Below are 15946 nucleotides of genomic sequence, written 5' to 3'. Positions count from 1 at the left end.
ATTATTATTATTATTATTATTATTATTCCATGCACTGCTCTGGTTTCGCCAGAAGCGGCTTAGTCATGCTGGCCACATGACCCAGGAAAACTGTCTGCGGACAAATGTTGGCTCCCTCGGCCAGTGAAGCGAGATGAGCACTGCAACCCCAGAGTTGGACTTAAAGGTCAGGGGTCCTTTACCCTTTTTTTTTAATCTAAAGGGAAGAAACCTCAAAACAGCCCAGTGTGGACTAAGCAGAACACTGTCTGTGGGGGGCAAGGACCAGAAAACGGAAGTTGGGAGGCATGGGATGGAGAAAACAGCTGGCTGGCTGGCTGGGAGAAAGAATAGCAATGGACGGCAGATACAGCTTGGTTGGTAGAGCACCAGGCTTTTAGTATCAGGGTCAGACATGATCCACATGTGGTGGACGTGTGAAAAGATTAAGATTTGGGGGGGGGAATATACGATGAATTTTAAAAGATGATGGGGATAACTTTTACTAAAAAACCGGAGGCATTTCTATTAAGTATTTTAGATAAAGAGATCCCCAAAAATCTAAGAGAGGTATTCTTGTATGCAACCGCAGCGGCTCGTATAATTGTGGCCAAGGGATGGAAAGATCACGAGGCTCCAAAAATAACAGATTGGCAAATCAAATTACAGGAATTGGTGGAGACGGCTCAACTGACTAGTAAACTCAGAGGAAACTCAAAGCAAAAATTTGCTGAAAAATGGGATGGTTATAGAAGATATGTTCAAAAATACAGTAATAGTTTTGACTCCATGCTACCATTCGAGTGATAAAGGAACTAAAAAGAGGTGGATAACAATTAAGGATTTATTATGTTTTCAGAATGTATTAGAAAAATTATATAGAAAGGTTAATTGTTTTGTGTACATTCAAATGTAAGATAAAATATGTGCAAAGGGACTTGACAGGAAGTCAAAGTTGAAGAAAAGATTTTGGAAGATAAAAGGGGGGAAATATTTACTTTTATTATTATCATTTTGTGTGCGGGTGTGTGGTTGTCTGCACATATGTGTGTTGTATGCAATGTTTGGGAGGAAATAAGACGGCAAATAACAAATAACAAACTATCGATGTATGTAATTTTTATTTCTTAATTATATTTAGTGGTAGTATGGCTGTATTGTTTTTTGTAACATAAAATCATTCAATAAAAATTATTTTTTTAAAAAAATATCAGGGTCAGAAATTCAAGCCCCACATTGGGCGAAAGATTCCTGCATTGCAGGGGGTTGGACTAGATGACCCTAAGGGTCCCTTCCCATTCTAGGACTGTATGATCCACGCATGACAGTATTCTGTTGCAGGTCCCTGCTTGTGCTTTCTGCGTTTCTCCACTCAGAAAAGGCTGTGGATTGTCCTTGTGATCTGCAAGCGCAAAGCCCTCGGGTTCAACGCTCACAAACAACCTCCTTCTTCCCCCCCACTGCTGATTTTTCGGATGTACCCCCCTATGAGCAAGGTGCATGTCCAAAAACGGGCTTAAATGCAGCAGGAAAGGTTCTGGAAAAAAAAAGCCCAAGGCCTGCCATCGCCCTGGCCAAGTGTGTGTTATTCTCCTGCAGGCTCGTGGCTCAGGAGGTGGCTGCTCCCTGCGGAGACGGACGCCCGGGGCTTTACTTGCCTGCGTTAAACACAAGCAATTAGCTCTAAAGAGGGCAAGGGAGGCAGAGAGGCTGAAAACACGCAAACAAACTCCCAACGTCGCCCCACTGGGCCAGCCGGCCTCCGAGTGTGTGTGTGTGTTTGCGTGCAGTTATTGTGACAGAAAATTTGTGTACACACAACTCGCTCCTATAAATAGCACCGGACCAGCCTAGTGAGGCAAGCTCTGGCTCCGAGGAGCTCCGGGTCTGAAAGCAGGAATGGCAGCAGTTCCACGCTGAGTTGCACCCTGGGGTTTTTCGTAAAAAGCAGTTTGTTTAGACACTTAAGAGGCACCTGTTGTATTGGCCCCTCTACTCCAGCATCCTGCAGCATCCCACTGTGGGAAACTGCGAAGGTAAGACCAGAGTGCAAGAGAGCTTTCCCATCCTACAGTTTCCAGCAATAGGAATAGAATAGAATAGAATTTTATTTTTACGGTCACAGACACTCACCTACAGGTGGTACCTAACACCAAGGAAACTAGCGCTAATACGCCCAGGAACCTCACCAAAATGCTGGAGAGGGTGCACCTCCACAGGCACATACCTCCATATGTGGTGGGAGTGCCCCAAAATCCAACTATTCTGGACAACAGCCACACGAGAAATATGTAAAATAACTAAGCAAGTATTAGACATCACCCCAGAATCGGCCCTACTAAACATCTTCCAAGACAATAATGCCCATTTACACCACAAAGAACTCACAACCCACCTACTTTCAGCAGCCAGAAACACCATAACCAGACGCTGGAGAGACCTGTCAGGAGTGAGCATGGACCAATGGTACCAAATAGTATGGGAAACAGCCCTACTAGAAAAATTAACCAATAAACTGAAACAAGAAGACGCCTTTGGATTGCCAATGAAACTGAAAGTTGAAAGGTTCAGGGTGGATAAAACACAAGAGTGGGACATTTCTGCAGTGGTACCCGTTTGCTGAATGCTCTCCCCAAGGAGGTTCAGCTGGTGCCTTCATCATCATCATCATCATCATCATCATCATTACTACTACTACTACAAAGCACAAACAATTCTCTCTATTCCCTTCTTATTAACCTATTGTGTTTCTATCCCACTACAGTGGTACCTCAGGTTACATACGCTTCAGGTTACAGACTCCACTAACCCAGAAATAGTACCTCGGGTTAAGAACTTTGCTTCAGGATGAGAACAGAAATCGCGTGGCGGCAGCGGGAGGCCCCATTAGCTAAAGTGGTGCTTCAGGTTAAGAACAGTTTCAGGTTAAGTACAGAGCTCCGGAACGAATTAAGTACTTAACCCGAGGTACCACTGTACTTTTTTCCAAGGTTGCTTACGAGATTCTCCCCCCTCCCTCATTTAATCCCCCCCCAAACAACCCTGTGAGCTTGGTTCGGCCGAGAGGAAGTCACTGGCCCCCAAGCTCCCCCAGTGACCTTTATGTCAAGAGGGGATTTGAACCCAGGTCCTAGTCCGACACTCTAACCACTACACCACCCTGGCTTTCCTCCAGAGACAGCATCTCTGAAACAGCTGTTGGCTGTCTGCAGGTTCGTGAGACCCATCAGGATGTGGTTCCGCCAGCCGTGTTCTGCAGCCAGCCTACACCGTTTCAAAAGGCCGGCTTTTCCAAATACTAAGCACACATACACAAAAGCACGAATGTGAAGCCCTGGAGGGAGAACAGGCGCACGTGCTTCCTCCTTCGCCAAAGGCCCAGAAATAGTGACGTGATAAACACACACTCCATCCTTTCTGAATGACACACTCAGACCCCAGGGCAGAGGAAGGGGGGTGCGGTCCACCCCGGGTGCCACTACTGAGGGGGGTGACAAAATGTCAGGCGGCACTCCCCGCGAGGCCTGCAGCACACCTGAGCCCCGCGTCTCTCCTGGGAGGCAGGCTGCACGCTGCCCAAATGGTCCACCCACTGCCTCCCTCCCCAGCTGTAGGGCGGCTGAATGGGAAGAGGCAGGCAGACTCCGGGAAGCCCCACCCCTATGGGCAGCTCGCCCCGCCCTCAGCCCGCCCCTATGGGTGGCTCGCTCTGCCCTCACCTCGCTCCGCCCAATGGGAGGCTTGTCCCGCCCTCACCTTGCCCCGCCCAATGGGCAACTTGCTCTGCCCTCGTCTTGCTCCACCCCTATGGGTGGCTTGCCCCGCCCTCGGTTTGCCCCGCCCCAATGGGCAACTTGCCCCACCCTCGCCTTGCCTCGCCCCTATGGGCGGCTTGCTCCGCCCTCACCTTGCCCCGCCCCTATGGGCAGCTTGCTCCGCCCTCACGCTGCCCCACCACTATGGGCTGTTTGCTCTGCCCCTGGGCGCGCCACCCCAGGAGCCTGAGTGGCTTCCTACGCCACTGCTCAGACCTCCATAGCTACCATTCACAGCTATGCTACAAACAACCTCTGCCTTGGTTGCAGAGAAGACATGACACCAAGCCCTGGTACAAGGATTTTAGCCATGGCTTGCCAGAAGCTTCTGAATTGGCAAGCCACAGTTTGTGACCACCCAGCAAGCAAGATTCTGGAAACCGTGCTTTGAGTTGATTTGGCGTTAAGGCACCTGTAGCCAACATGATGCTGTCCAGGCGTTGCGGATGACAATTCCATTGGCCATACCAGCTGGGGATGATGGGAGATGTAGTACAACAACATCTGGAGCACACTGTATTGGCTAACCCTGGTGTAAGGTTGTTTACCTGAAGGAGTGTCTCCACCCCCATTGTTCTGCCCGGACGCTGAGGTCCAGCTCCCTCGTTGCGAGAAGCAAAGCTACAGGAACCAGGCATAGGGCCTTCTTGGTGGTGGCGCCCGCCCTGTGGAACGCCCTCCCAGCAGATGTCAAGGAGATAAACAACTATCTGATGTTTAGAAGACATCTGAAGGCAGCCCTGTTCAGGGAAGTTTTTAATGTGTGACATTTTAATGTATTTTTAATCTTTGTTGGAAGCGGCCAGCCAGATGGGCGGGGTACAAATAATATATTATTATTATTATTATTATTATTATTATTATTATTATTATTATTATTAATTATTAATTATTAATTATTATTATTATTATTTAAGGTGTTCAGGGGACCTGCGTATCTTGCCTACCAGGCCTTCGGCACTCTAGTCCCTGAGCCACCCAGCCTAGGCTTCATAAGTCGGGTCACTGGCTGGTCACTGTGGGAAAACAGGATGAGACTTTGCTATGATGCAGCAGGGCTCTCTTTACGCAGATCTGGCGGGAGAAATCCCCCACTGCGGGGGGGGGGGGGGAGCTATATTTTTGAGAGATCTCATCCTGACCTCTGAAGAGGCTTGTCTGACAGACACCTCGAGTTCACTTTCCCAGTGGCTTGTGGTGAAATCCATAATTAATGGCCTCATTTGTTTGTGACTGCAATTAGTTACTCTGGAAAGCACTCTCTTTGAAAAAATATGTATTTATTTGCTTGCTTCAGTGTGTCCAAATCCTTTATTCCCATCCATTGGAAAGAAGCTTCAAATCAACACAAGATAAACACACGGAAGTGTTAACACGTGAACTTTGCCCTTGCAAAGCAAATATTCACATGGCATTTAACTGCGTGGTGAGCAAGCATGTCTGCGGGGATTGCAAGCTAATCTTTATTTCATGCCAACAGTGGAATGGTTTGCACATCATGCTAAGTCAAAACCACGCATGCGAGTTCTGCAAGAGGAGCTAGCACTCGCCTTCTTCCTCTTTGGTTTTCTTACTGCTACCCTGAGTCAAGCCACGGTTTGTCTTAGCATCCCAATCCAGGCTTCAAGCCACAAACCACTGGAGAAACTTGGTTTGCAGCTCATATTTTGTCTGGCAAGAGCTAAACTGTGAGCTTGCGTTCAGACGATGCACTAAGCCATGGGTAGGCAAACTAAGGCCCGGGGGCCAGATCTGGCCCAATCGCCTTCTAAATCCGGCCTGCAGATGTTCCAGGAATCAGCGTGTTTTTACATAATAATAATAGTAATAAATTTTCATTTATACCCCGCCCTTCCCGGTTCAGAAAACCAGGCTTAAGGTGGCTAACAACAAATTTAAAACACTTAATTGATGCAACAACAAAAAAGCATAAAATACAGTATAAAACGTGAATAACAAGAAATTCAGAAACATTCCTGAGCAAATCCTGTTCCTGTGAACACCATGCATGCTCTAAGGCCGCTTAAGTCCAGGTAAAAAACTGCTGACTTGAAGCCACTGGCTACCTGTCCTTGCTTTCTATACATTTTAGGCACCTGCTCCTTCCCAGTTTACAAGGTTTCAGTAATTCCAAGACCTGTTGGCCTTGGCTATACAGGCAGGCAGCTGAAGCAGTGGCTCATCATACAGGCACAATGGTGAGAACACAACTTTTTGAATGCCCCGCTGCCTAAGACAATATCTCTGCTGATACAAAATGAGCACATCAGAGAGAAAGGCTCTACACACACACACACACACACACACACACACACACACACTACTCTGTTAAAATAAAGAAGTTCCTTCCAGTAGCACCTTAAAGACCAACTAAGTTAGTTCTTGGTATGAGCTTTCGTGTGCATGCACACTTCTTCAGATACACTGAAACAGAAGTTGCCAGATCCTTCTATATAGTGAGAAGGTGGGGAGGGGTGTTACTCAGAAGGGTGGTGGGAATGGGTGATTGGCAGATAGCTGAGATGAGCCTGTTGACGACTCTTAACGACTGTAATAGGTCTTACAGGAAAAGGCAAGGGGTGAGAAGGTGAGAAATGGCTTAGTCATGTATAATGAGATAAGAATCCAATGTCTCTGCTCAGACCAGGTCTCTCCATGGTTTTAAGTTTGGTAATGAGTTGCAAAACCATGGAGAGACCTGGTGCTACTGGAAGGATTTTTTTATTTTGACTATGGCAGACCAACACGGCTACCTATCTGTAACTGACACTACTCTGTTGGTTTTCTATTTGCTGGGAGTTTCAGTGTAAGTAAGTGTTTGGAAAAAAAAAATACCGTATTTTTTGCACCATAACACTCCCTTTTTTCCTCCTAAAAAGTAAGGGAAAATGTCTGTGCGTGTTATGGAGGGAATGCCTACGGGTGGCATACCTACGGATTTTCCTCCTCTAAAAACTACTTGCGTGTTATGGTCGGGTGCGTGTTATAGAGCGAAAAATACGGTAGATTCTCCAATTACAGCCTGAAGTGGCACAACTTCCTTGCAAACCGCTCAGTTTCCTAATCTACCCACAAGCCAGTCTCCTGACAATCAGCATAGCTTCTTAGCAAGGGTAAGGATAAATGAGCTAATTCTGTGGATGGGAAGATAGAAAAGGTTGTAGGTCTCTTGCAGCAATAGCCCTACGTCTGTTGACTTGGATACGAGCCTCCTTTATGTTCGACGGAGGTTACTCTCCGGTAGGGATGAGAAAAACCTGCCCATCCTTGCTTCGCTCAGTTTCTTATTTTCCCCATCTTAAGTTCTCCGCATTTGCACATCGGCCTGCAAACTGTTTTCTGAAAGTTCCTCGTGAAAATTCATCTGCATCATAGCACAAACCTCTCCGAATATATACACATTTGTGTATATGCAAAGCAATCTTCACGAACGTAATGCACTTGTAGGTTGCTTTCACGTAAAGATACATATTTATGCCTGTCTCGGTTATTGCAATATTTCGGAAAGTGTGAATCGAGTAGCGTTGCCTTTAAATCAGGGGTCAGCAAACTTTTTCAGCAGGGGGCCGGTCCACTGTCCCTCAGACCTTGTGGGGGGCCGGACTATATTTTGGGGGGGGTGTGTGAACAAATTCCTATGCCCCACAAATAACCCAGAGATGCACTTTAAATAAAAGCACACATTCTACTCATGTAAAAACACCAGGCAGGCCCCACAAATAACCCAGAGATGCATTTTAAATAAAAGGACGGATTCTACTCATGTAAAAACACGCTGATTCCCAGACCGTCCATAGGCTGGATTTAGAAGGCGATTGGGCCGGATCCGGCCCCCGGGCCTTAGTTTCCCTACCCATGCTTTAAATGCAGATTAATTTGCCTCACGCCCCTACTCTCAGGTAAGTGAAGAGGCTTGCAGCCTTACTACTCATAGCAGAGAATTTGCAGGCCCAGTCACCCTGCCTCACCTTTTGACTCTACTCTGAAGGAAAGCCCAGTGAAAATATTTATTTCCCAAGGATTGCGCGAGTACAACATGCGCGTGGCCCTTCCGATTCTTACCTCCACCTGCTTCCCAGTGCCTTCGTCAGCTTTCTCTCTGCATAAAGGATCTCTTTCATTTGGGGCTGGTATTAAAAAGTTCTTTTATATTTCAGTTACAAGCTCTTCCCCAAATGCCCCAAGTTGGATATACAGTGGTGCCCGCAAGACGAATGCCTCGCAAGACGGAAAACCCGCTAGACGAAAGGGTTTTCCGTTTTTGAGCTGCTTCGCAAGACGATTTCCCCTATGGGCTTGCTTTGCAAGACGAAAACGTCTTGCAAGTGTTCCGATTTTTTTTCGCTCCCCCCCCCTTTTTCTAAGCCGCTAATAGCCTTTTAGCTGCTAATCCACTAATCCTTTAATAGCCGCTAAGCCTTTAATAGCCGCTAAACCGCTAATAGCGCTAATCCGCTAAGACGAAAAAACCGCTAGACGAAGAGACTCGCGGAATGGATTAATTTCGTCTTGCGAGGCACCACTGTACCCAACAGTCCTCAAGAGTCGACTTCTTCCTTTCTTCTTTCTATTTGCTATGAGCAAATTTAGCTTTAACATAGAAAGTCTAAGCCTCATCCACGGAACAGCCCTTTCGTTTCTTCTGCTTTATTTGATTTCATTAGCCAAAAAATGAAGGTTTAGGAAAAGCATGGAAATTCATCCTGGCTAGTCAAAGATCAAGGAAAGGTTTTTCCCAAGCCAGAGCTCCAGGTGTGGTCTAAATGTGGTTTGATCTCAGACGAGGAGGGTGGAGAGGAGGTTAGTGGATTTTATCTTGTTATCATCTTATATTTTACTTAAAAATATGAAGCTCCCTCTTTAAGAGCCAGATCACTAGCCCATCTATACCTGTGTCCACACCAGCTTTTGTCAATATTTTGGACTACAACTCCCATAAGCCCCCAGCCAGCAAGGCTAGTGGTCAAGGATGATGGGGGTTGTAGTTCAACAACAAGTGGATGGGAAAAGCTAAACTGGCCTCTTTCATTACTGGATGGTAAGACTTCCATTTAAACGTCGGTAATGACCAACTGCGGGACGTGGGGGGCGCTGTGGGTTAAACCACGGAGCCTAGGGCTTGCTGATCAGAAGGTTGGCGGTTCGAATCCCCGCGACGGGGTGAGCTCCCGTTGCTCGGTCCCTGCTCCTGCCAACCTAGCAGTTTGAAAGCACGTCAAAGTGCAAGTAGATAAATAGGTACCGCTCTGGCGGGAAGGTAAACGGCATTTCCGTGCGCTGCTCTGGTTCGCCAGAAGCGGCTTAGTCATGCTCGCCACATGACCTGGAAGCTGTACACTGGCTCCCTCAGCCAATAAAGCGAGTTGAGCGCCGCAACCCCAGAGTCGGTCACAGCTGGACCTAATGGTCAGGGGTCCCTTTACCTTTAATGACCAACTGCAACAACCTCTTCCATTTTCATCACTGGACATATGGAAAATAAAGTCTTTGAGTTGCATGCCTTTTCAACTTCTGACCATCTTTTCCTTTCGATACAACTTCAAAAAAAATTGTGATTCATATTGTATATACCTGATATAATTTTTCCTACTGGTTACTTTATGCCTCCGCCCTGATCCCATCTGGTTTGACTGTTCTTTACTGTTTGGTCATTGACTTGTTCTTGGAACTGCTTTGTATCACTTTCATAAAAATCCCAATAAAAATATATATTTTTAAAAATCCAGAAGGCACCGCGTTGTCTAAACCAAGCATCTTTCCCCCGCTTCCCAACGCAGACAACTGGACTACCATAGTGGACTCTCTTTGCAAGAGTTATTACTCAAGGGGAAATCTCAGCTGCTCCCCTAAAGGAGGAAACCATCCCTGAATTATATGCAATCTCCTGGGATAAAGAGCAGAGCATACTGTTTGTACTGTTTACAGACCTTGTGCTGCTCTCCAGTGCATCATTCTGTGCCCAAAATATCTGAAACAGTGGACTTTTAGAAGACCTCTAAAGGCAACCCTGTTTAGGGAAGCTTTTGACATTTGATAAATTACTGTATTTTAATACTTTGCTGGAAGCCGCCCAGAGTGACTGGGGAAACCCAGCCAGATGGGTGGGGTAGAAATAAATTATTATTACTATTATTATTATTACACCCAGGGGTTTCGCAAAGGCCCTTCATCTTTCACCAATTGAATCATGGAGTTCACATAAATTATGCCCACCAATATTTATTTATTTGTTTCAAACATTTAGGTCTCACCTTTCTTAAAAAGTTCAAGGCAGACCTGTAGAAACTGCCTGCTTCCCTATGGACCTACCGTATTTTTCGCTCTATAAGACGCACCAGACCACAAGACGCACCTAGTTTTTGGAGGAGGAAAACAAGAAAAAAATATTCTGAATCTCAGAAGCCAGAACAGCAGGAGGGATCGCTTGCGCAGCGAAAGCAGCAATCCCTCTTGCTGTTCTGGCTTCTGGGATAGCTGCACAGCCTGCATTCGCTCCATAAGACGCACACACATTTCCCCTTACTTTTTAGGAGGGAAAAAGTGAGTCTTATAGAGCAAAAAATACGGTAATTTTTGCTGGGATGCCATGAGGGTCGGATTTAGGTTTGATTGGGCCCTAAGCTACTGAAGGTAATGGGCCCCTTTATATGTCCAGCTGTCCTTTGTCAACAACAAATTGTCGCTGTTTTTTTGTGTTGAATATATGCTATATGGTAATTTATGGACCTAATAGGTATCTCAAGCCATTTGCACAAAACAAAATATGCATTTTATCAAAAGTAATTGTTGAAAAGTCCATGCAGAATGTGGGCACCCTATATATAGAAATGAGCAAACCAGTGATATTTTAGGGAGCAGGCGGGGCCCATGACTTACATCCTAGGAGCCTACACAACACAAAACACTGTTGCTGTATGTAGGTTTTATTTTATTTGTTTTTTTATCTTATATTTTTGGAAATGTACATCCAGGTTTTTTTATTTAATTTTTTGTGGGGCCCCAAGAGTGTGGGGCCCTAAGCTATAGCTCGTTTAGCTTATACATAAATCCGGCACTGGATGCCGTATGCAAATGTGCCCGTGCCATTTCTCAGCAACCAAATCACAGGGGTGGTTGGGGGGGGGCGCTTTAAGTCATTAGAGCAGGTGTGAGGGGGACCATTACGAAAAAGGGGAGATAATTAGGGACACACAGAACTCTGTGCCTCCAACACTACTGAACCGCCATACAGTCATGAGGACTAGGAAGCCAGCACGAAGTTTAGTTTATTAAGTGGCAGCAGAGAGGTTTTTAGGAATGGAAAACTCTGCTTCTTGGCAATCCAAAAACTGCACAGTTCACAACTACATTAAGCTAGGGATGCCACACAGGCGAGGAAGTAAAAGTCTTAAAAAAGCCGAATATAGGTAGAAATTCATGTAATAGCCATCCTTGCTGATAAAAAAACCCCACTATCTCCTCCGTTAACGTGCCTGAGCAGAAGCAAAGGGCGAGGGCATCCACCGCCCTGCTGAAACATGCCGGCTGGATCAAACTACGTCATATTCATAGCAAATCCACTCAAATCGAGGGACTTCAGTTAGTCATACCCATTCAATTCAACTGGCCTCCAAACAGATACAGCTCTCCCGCCTGCAAAGCCCTTCCCTGCCTGCGCAAGTTCAATCACGCACCGCCCCAAAAACCCTTTCCCTTTTGCTTAGCGTTCCACGACAATCAGAGAATCGCAGAGTTGAAAGGGACCCCCAAAGGACATCTAGACCAACCCTCCGCTGCGATGCAGGAATCTGAGCAGACTGATTGGGAAGATGGGGTGGGGGCTCTCGGGTTCTGTACTCAATTACAGAACACACCTAGGTCATTCATTTCCCCCAATTCAGACCGAAGCTGATGGGAGGTGTGTGTGCGCGCGATGCATCATAATTCAGTATTTCATTAGTAACAACAGGAGAGAGAAGGATGGGCTTTGGAAAATGCCATGCGCACAACCATTTCCCAAGCCAGCAGCGGAAGCACACCCAAAGCCGAGCAAACAGGAGTGTGCATACAGTGTCGGTTAGAGAGGGGGCCTTAAGCAGAGGCCGATTGGCCACCAATAAAGTAATCTTTATAAAACTACAACTAATCCAGAATGCGGCAGCAGGACTGGTGCCTGGGAGCGGCCGCCGAGACCACATAACACCGGTCCTGAAAGACCTATATTGGCTCCCAGCATGTTTCCGAGCACAATTCAAAGTGTTGGTGCTGACCTTTAAAGCTCTAAATGGCCTCGTCCCAGTATATCTGAAGGAGCGTCTCCACCCCTATCGTTCAGCCCAGACACTGAGGTCCAGCGCTGAGGGCCTTCTGGCGGCTCCCTCACTGCGAGAAGCCAAGTTACAGGGAACCAGGCAGAGGGCCTTCTCAGTAGTGGCACCCGCCCTGTGGAACGCCCTCCCACCTGATGCCAAAGAGAAAAATAACTTCCAGACTTTTAGAAGACATCTGAAGGGAAGTTTTTAATGTGTGGCATTTTAATGTATTTTTAATACTTTGTTGGAATCCGCCCAGAGCGGCTGGGGAATTATTATTATTATTATTGGGCATGGGGGTTGATTGGATGGCCTCTGGGTAGTCTCCCCCGCCAACGCCGGCTCCTTACCTGCCACAGCAAATACCCTCCCAGGATGGATTCTTGACTCAGCTGCAGTTGCTGCTGCTGCGCTATGGTGACCCCCAGCACCAGGGTGTGGATGGCGCAGGAGACGGCCGAGATGAGGACGATGGGCGTGAGGCGCAGAGGGAGGGTGAGGAAGAAGGAGAAGACGAAGAAGGCCTGCCAGCCCACCGTGTCGCTGGCCTCGTGGTAGCGGGCGTAGTTCAGGCCCAGGTAGCAGAATATCTGGGCGGCTATGAGGATCCACAGGATGTAGGGCATGAATTTGCGGGTGACGCGGTCCGGGAGGAGCTGGTATTTGCATAGGACAAAGAGGAGGATCTGGGCGGCCAGCCCCACCGAGGCCGCCAGGGTGGTGGGCAGCTTGTCAGCGGTGTAGACCACCGTGCACATGACGACGACGTAGCAGTCGAAGAGCGCGGCAAAGACCACCAAGACCAGCAGGGTCTCGTGGCGCTGCCTGCGGAAGTAAGTCTGGTAGAGGTTCTCCAGGGATTCCGGGGCGAACGTCAGGCGCATGAATCGCGGCAGGCAGAGGCAGGAGCCAGAGTTCCTCACCGTCACCTCGTGGGTGCGCCCGACGCCATGCTCGGGGTCGGACGGCAAGCTGACCGAGTAATCGGCCGAGTACTCCGCCGAGTACTCGGGCTCGGAGAAGGCCCTGTTCCGAGGCATCTCGCTCGCTGTTACCGACCGTCAATCTGCGAAGAGGATCTGCTGAAAAAGTTACCTCAGCAGTGGTCCAGCTCCCATTAAAAGCGGGACACAGGCGCGGAAGCTTCCGGAGCAATTATTCAGCGCCTCCTTCCAAGGCCAGTGTGAAGCGATGTCTCTCACAGTCCAGCGTGCGCACACCTCTGGCAGAAAGAGAGAGGGAGGGGGAATGTGTTGGTCACCCAAAACGCACATGGCCTCCATTTTAATGCCAACCTCCGGCCTAGTGCAGCAAACCCCCCCCCCCAAGCAAGCAGAAGATCGCCACAAACCGGCTGCACCCAAAAGCACGCTTCTCTCTGCTTTCATCCGAACCCCACCCAAACGAATGTTTTTGTGCTGAGAGAATTCACATGCGGGAAGGTGGGGAAACAGCTGGCCAAGCGCCAGAGGAACTTTCATCAGAAAACGGTTCAAGAAGCCGATGAGTCGAGGGGCTGTTCCTGCAAAGTCCGAAGAACTGGAACTGCAGACCACCCCCTCAAACACAGAAGAGAGACGGGAAAGATGCTGGCAAATCATTCCAGTGGCAAATCGATCCCTATCAGCTCGGCTTTAGCAAAATTCTTGGGCAGATGTTGAACATCTCCCGCCCTTCCACTGCCCCTCCAGGCCGCGAAGGTTTCAGCACCCAGATGTGGTTTGAAAAGGCAAGCAGGACTAGTGGTCAACAAGTTGGTCTCCAGGGGGAGCACGCTCCCTTCCGTAAGAGCCAAGGGGTCTTCGGACCCCCCAATAAAATACTTGAGGGGGCCTGGCCTCCCCAAAGATGATGGGCATTGCCATTCAAATGGTGTGTGTGATCGATTAAGCAGGGTGGGGCCTACTTGGGGCTCCCAATATTTGATTCAAGTTGGCACCCCGGCACCCTTCGCCACCCTGCTGTCTCCCTCGGTTTCCCCACCGACCGACCCCCAGCGTCCCTCGCCCCCAAAAGCCTCTTCTCCCTCCTTACCATCTTCCCCAAGGGCGTGTCTCCAAGCCGGTGTGGGTCAAGTCTTGGGCTCAGGCCCCGTCAAAAGGACCCGGAGGGCTGGCACAGCCGGCCAGCTCTTTCCCACGGAGAGAGGGAGCGGCGGGGATGCGCGCAGGCTCCATTCAAGCTTCCTCCGGCATCTCTTCCCCGTCTGCCAGCTGGAAGAAATGGGGCGCCAGCGACGGAGCTGGCATCCAGCAGAAGGGAAACCGACGCCGACGCCTCTTTCCGGACTCCCAAACTAAAGGAGCATCTTTCCCAAAGAGCCACGTTTCCTTTGCCAGCAGAACGGCCCGGCTCGGCTCCTTCAGGCTCCCTTGCTCATCGCATCCCTCGCCCTCCGTCCCTCTTCGCCCGGTTCTGCCTCGCTGGCGTCTCGGACCCCGGCTCCCCTGCCTCTCTCCCCGGCCCGGGGAGGTGCTTCCCGTCGCCTGGAAGACCCGCGGAGCGCCTGGGTTGGGCGGCTGCGCCTGGCGCGCGTCGCAGGCGGAGGAGAAATGCGCGGATGGATGGAAAGGGAAGGAGGGAGCGAGGCAGAAATCTCCTCCCCAGCGCAACGCCAAAAGTGTGTGTGCGCCAGGCAAAAAAAAGAATAAAGAGGAGGGAGAAGGAGGAGCGAAGCGAGGCCTCGGCGCGGGTGATGGCAGAGGGTGGAGAGAAGGAGAAACGAACTCAAACAAGTGCAAGGGGGAAGCCGGAGGCGCACGTGTGGGTGCGTGCGCCCGGGCGCAGCTGCAACTGATGGAGGGCGATTTCTCCCGCAGCAAAAGGCGGCGGCAGCAGCGCCCAGTGGTTAGCGGCGGCGGAGGGAGGGAGAGGTTGGGTCTCCCAAGGAACCCAGGCCAGACGATGCCGAACTAAGACTCTCCAGGCCAGGAAGGGAGAGGAGGAGAGAGGAGGTCCCCTTGGCTACCCAGCCAACGCGCGCTGCTTGGGAAGGCGCCTCTGCCGCAGTTGCCACGGCCTCGGGGCTCCGTCGGAGGAGGCTGAGCCGGCCCGCGCCGCCTCCGGGGTGGCCCTCGCCCGGGCTCCGGCCGAGGAAGACCTGCTGCAACAGGAGGAGCCGCTTTCGTGGCTCTGGCTGCGCTCCGGGCGGCCCGGCTTGGCCTCTCCCACGCTCCGCTCCGGGGCTGCGGAGCCTGGGAAAGGGAAAGGGAAGGAAGGACCTTCCCAAATCCCACCCTCCGCCGGCCGCTTGCAGAGGTAACCCTTTCCGCCCCGCGCCCAGGAAGGATGCGAGGGGAGGAAGGAAGGGCGCTCTGCACGTGCTCAGGAGCGCGCCGCGCGCCATCAGCTGGCGGGGTGCTGGTGGCCGGCCTTGGCTTCCTTGGGGGCTGGACGTAAGAAGAGATTGCTGGACCGGGCCAATGGACCATCTTGGCCCAGCATCTCGTTTTCCCAGTGGTCAAGCAGAAGATACCCGTGGGAAATCCGCAGGCAGCATTTGAGCAGAAGATCATTCCCTCCTGTGATTTCCAACAACTGGAGGCAGAGCAAAGCAAATACCAAATATTCTGGTGAATTCGCATTCTACTGCAACTTCAAACGGGGAGGGGAATATTATCCTAATAAATAGATGGGTTAACAGGATTATCATTTCATAAGGGCTTGGGTCAATAAAGGTAAAGGTAAAGGGACCCCTGACCATTAGGTCCAGTCGCAGACGACTCTGGGGTTGTGGCGCTCATCTCGCTTTATTGGCCGAGGGAGCTGGCGTACAGCTTCTGGGTCATGTGGCCAGCATGACTAAGCCGCTTCTGGTGAACCAGAGCAGCACACGGAAACGCCGTTTACCTTCCCGCTGGA

At 49.7% G+C, this 15946-nt stretch overlaps 1 protein-coding gene across 1 annotated transcript in view; it reads right to left on the bottom strand.

The window, feature by feature from the left end:
- Nucleotides 1–15249, bottom strand: part of ADCY3 (adenylate cyclase 3) — a 96459-nt gene extending 81210 nt beyond the window's left edge. The window contains exons 1-2 of the mRNA XM_083494171.1: nt 14120–15249; nt 12436–13307 (exon numbers count right to left, since the gene is read on the bottom strand). Of these exons, the coding sequence (XP_083350297.1) occupies nt 12436–13125 (690 nt within the window). The 5' untranslated portion in view covers nt 13126–13307; nt 14120–15249. The remainder of the gene's footprint in view (nt 1–12435; nt 13308–14119) is intronic.
- Nucleotides 15250–15946: the final 697 nt, after the last annotated feature.

Source organism: Podarcis liolepis (genome assembly GCF_965112155.1).
Source record: "Podarcis liolepis genome assembly, chromosome: 3".
Classification (NCBI taxonomy): Eukaryota; Metazoa; Chordata; class Lepidosauria; order Squamata; family Lacertidae; genus Podarcis; species Podarcis liolepis.
The sequence above is the reverse complement of the archived record's forward strand: the minus strand, read 5'-3'. Positions and strand labels throughout refer to the sequence as shown.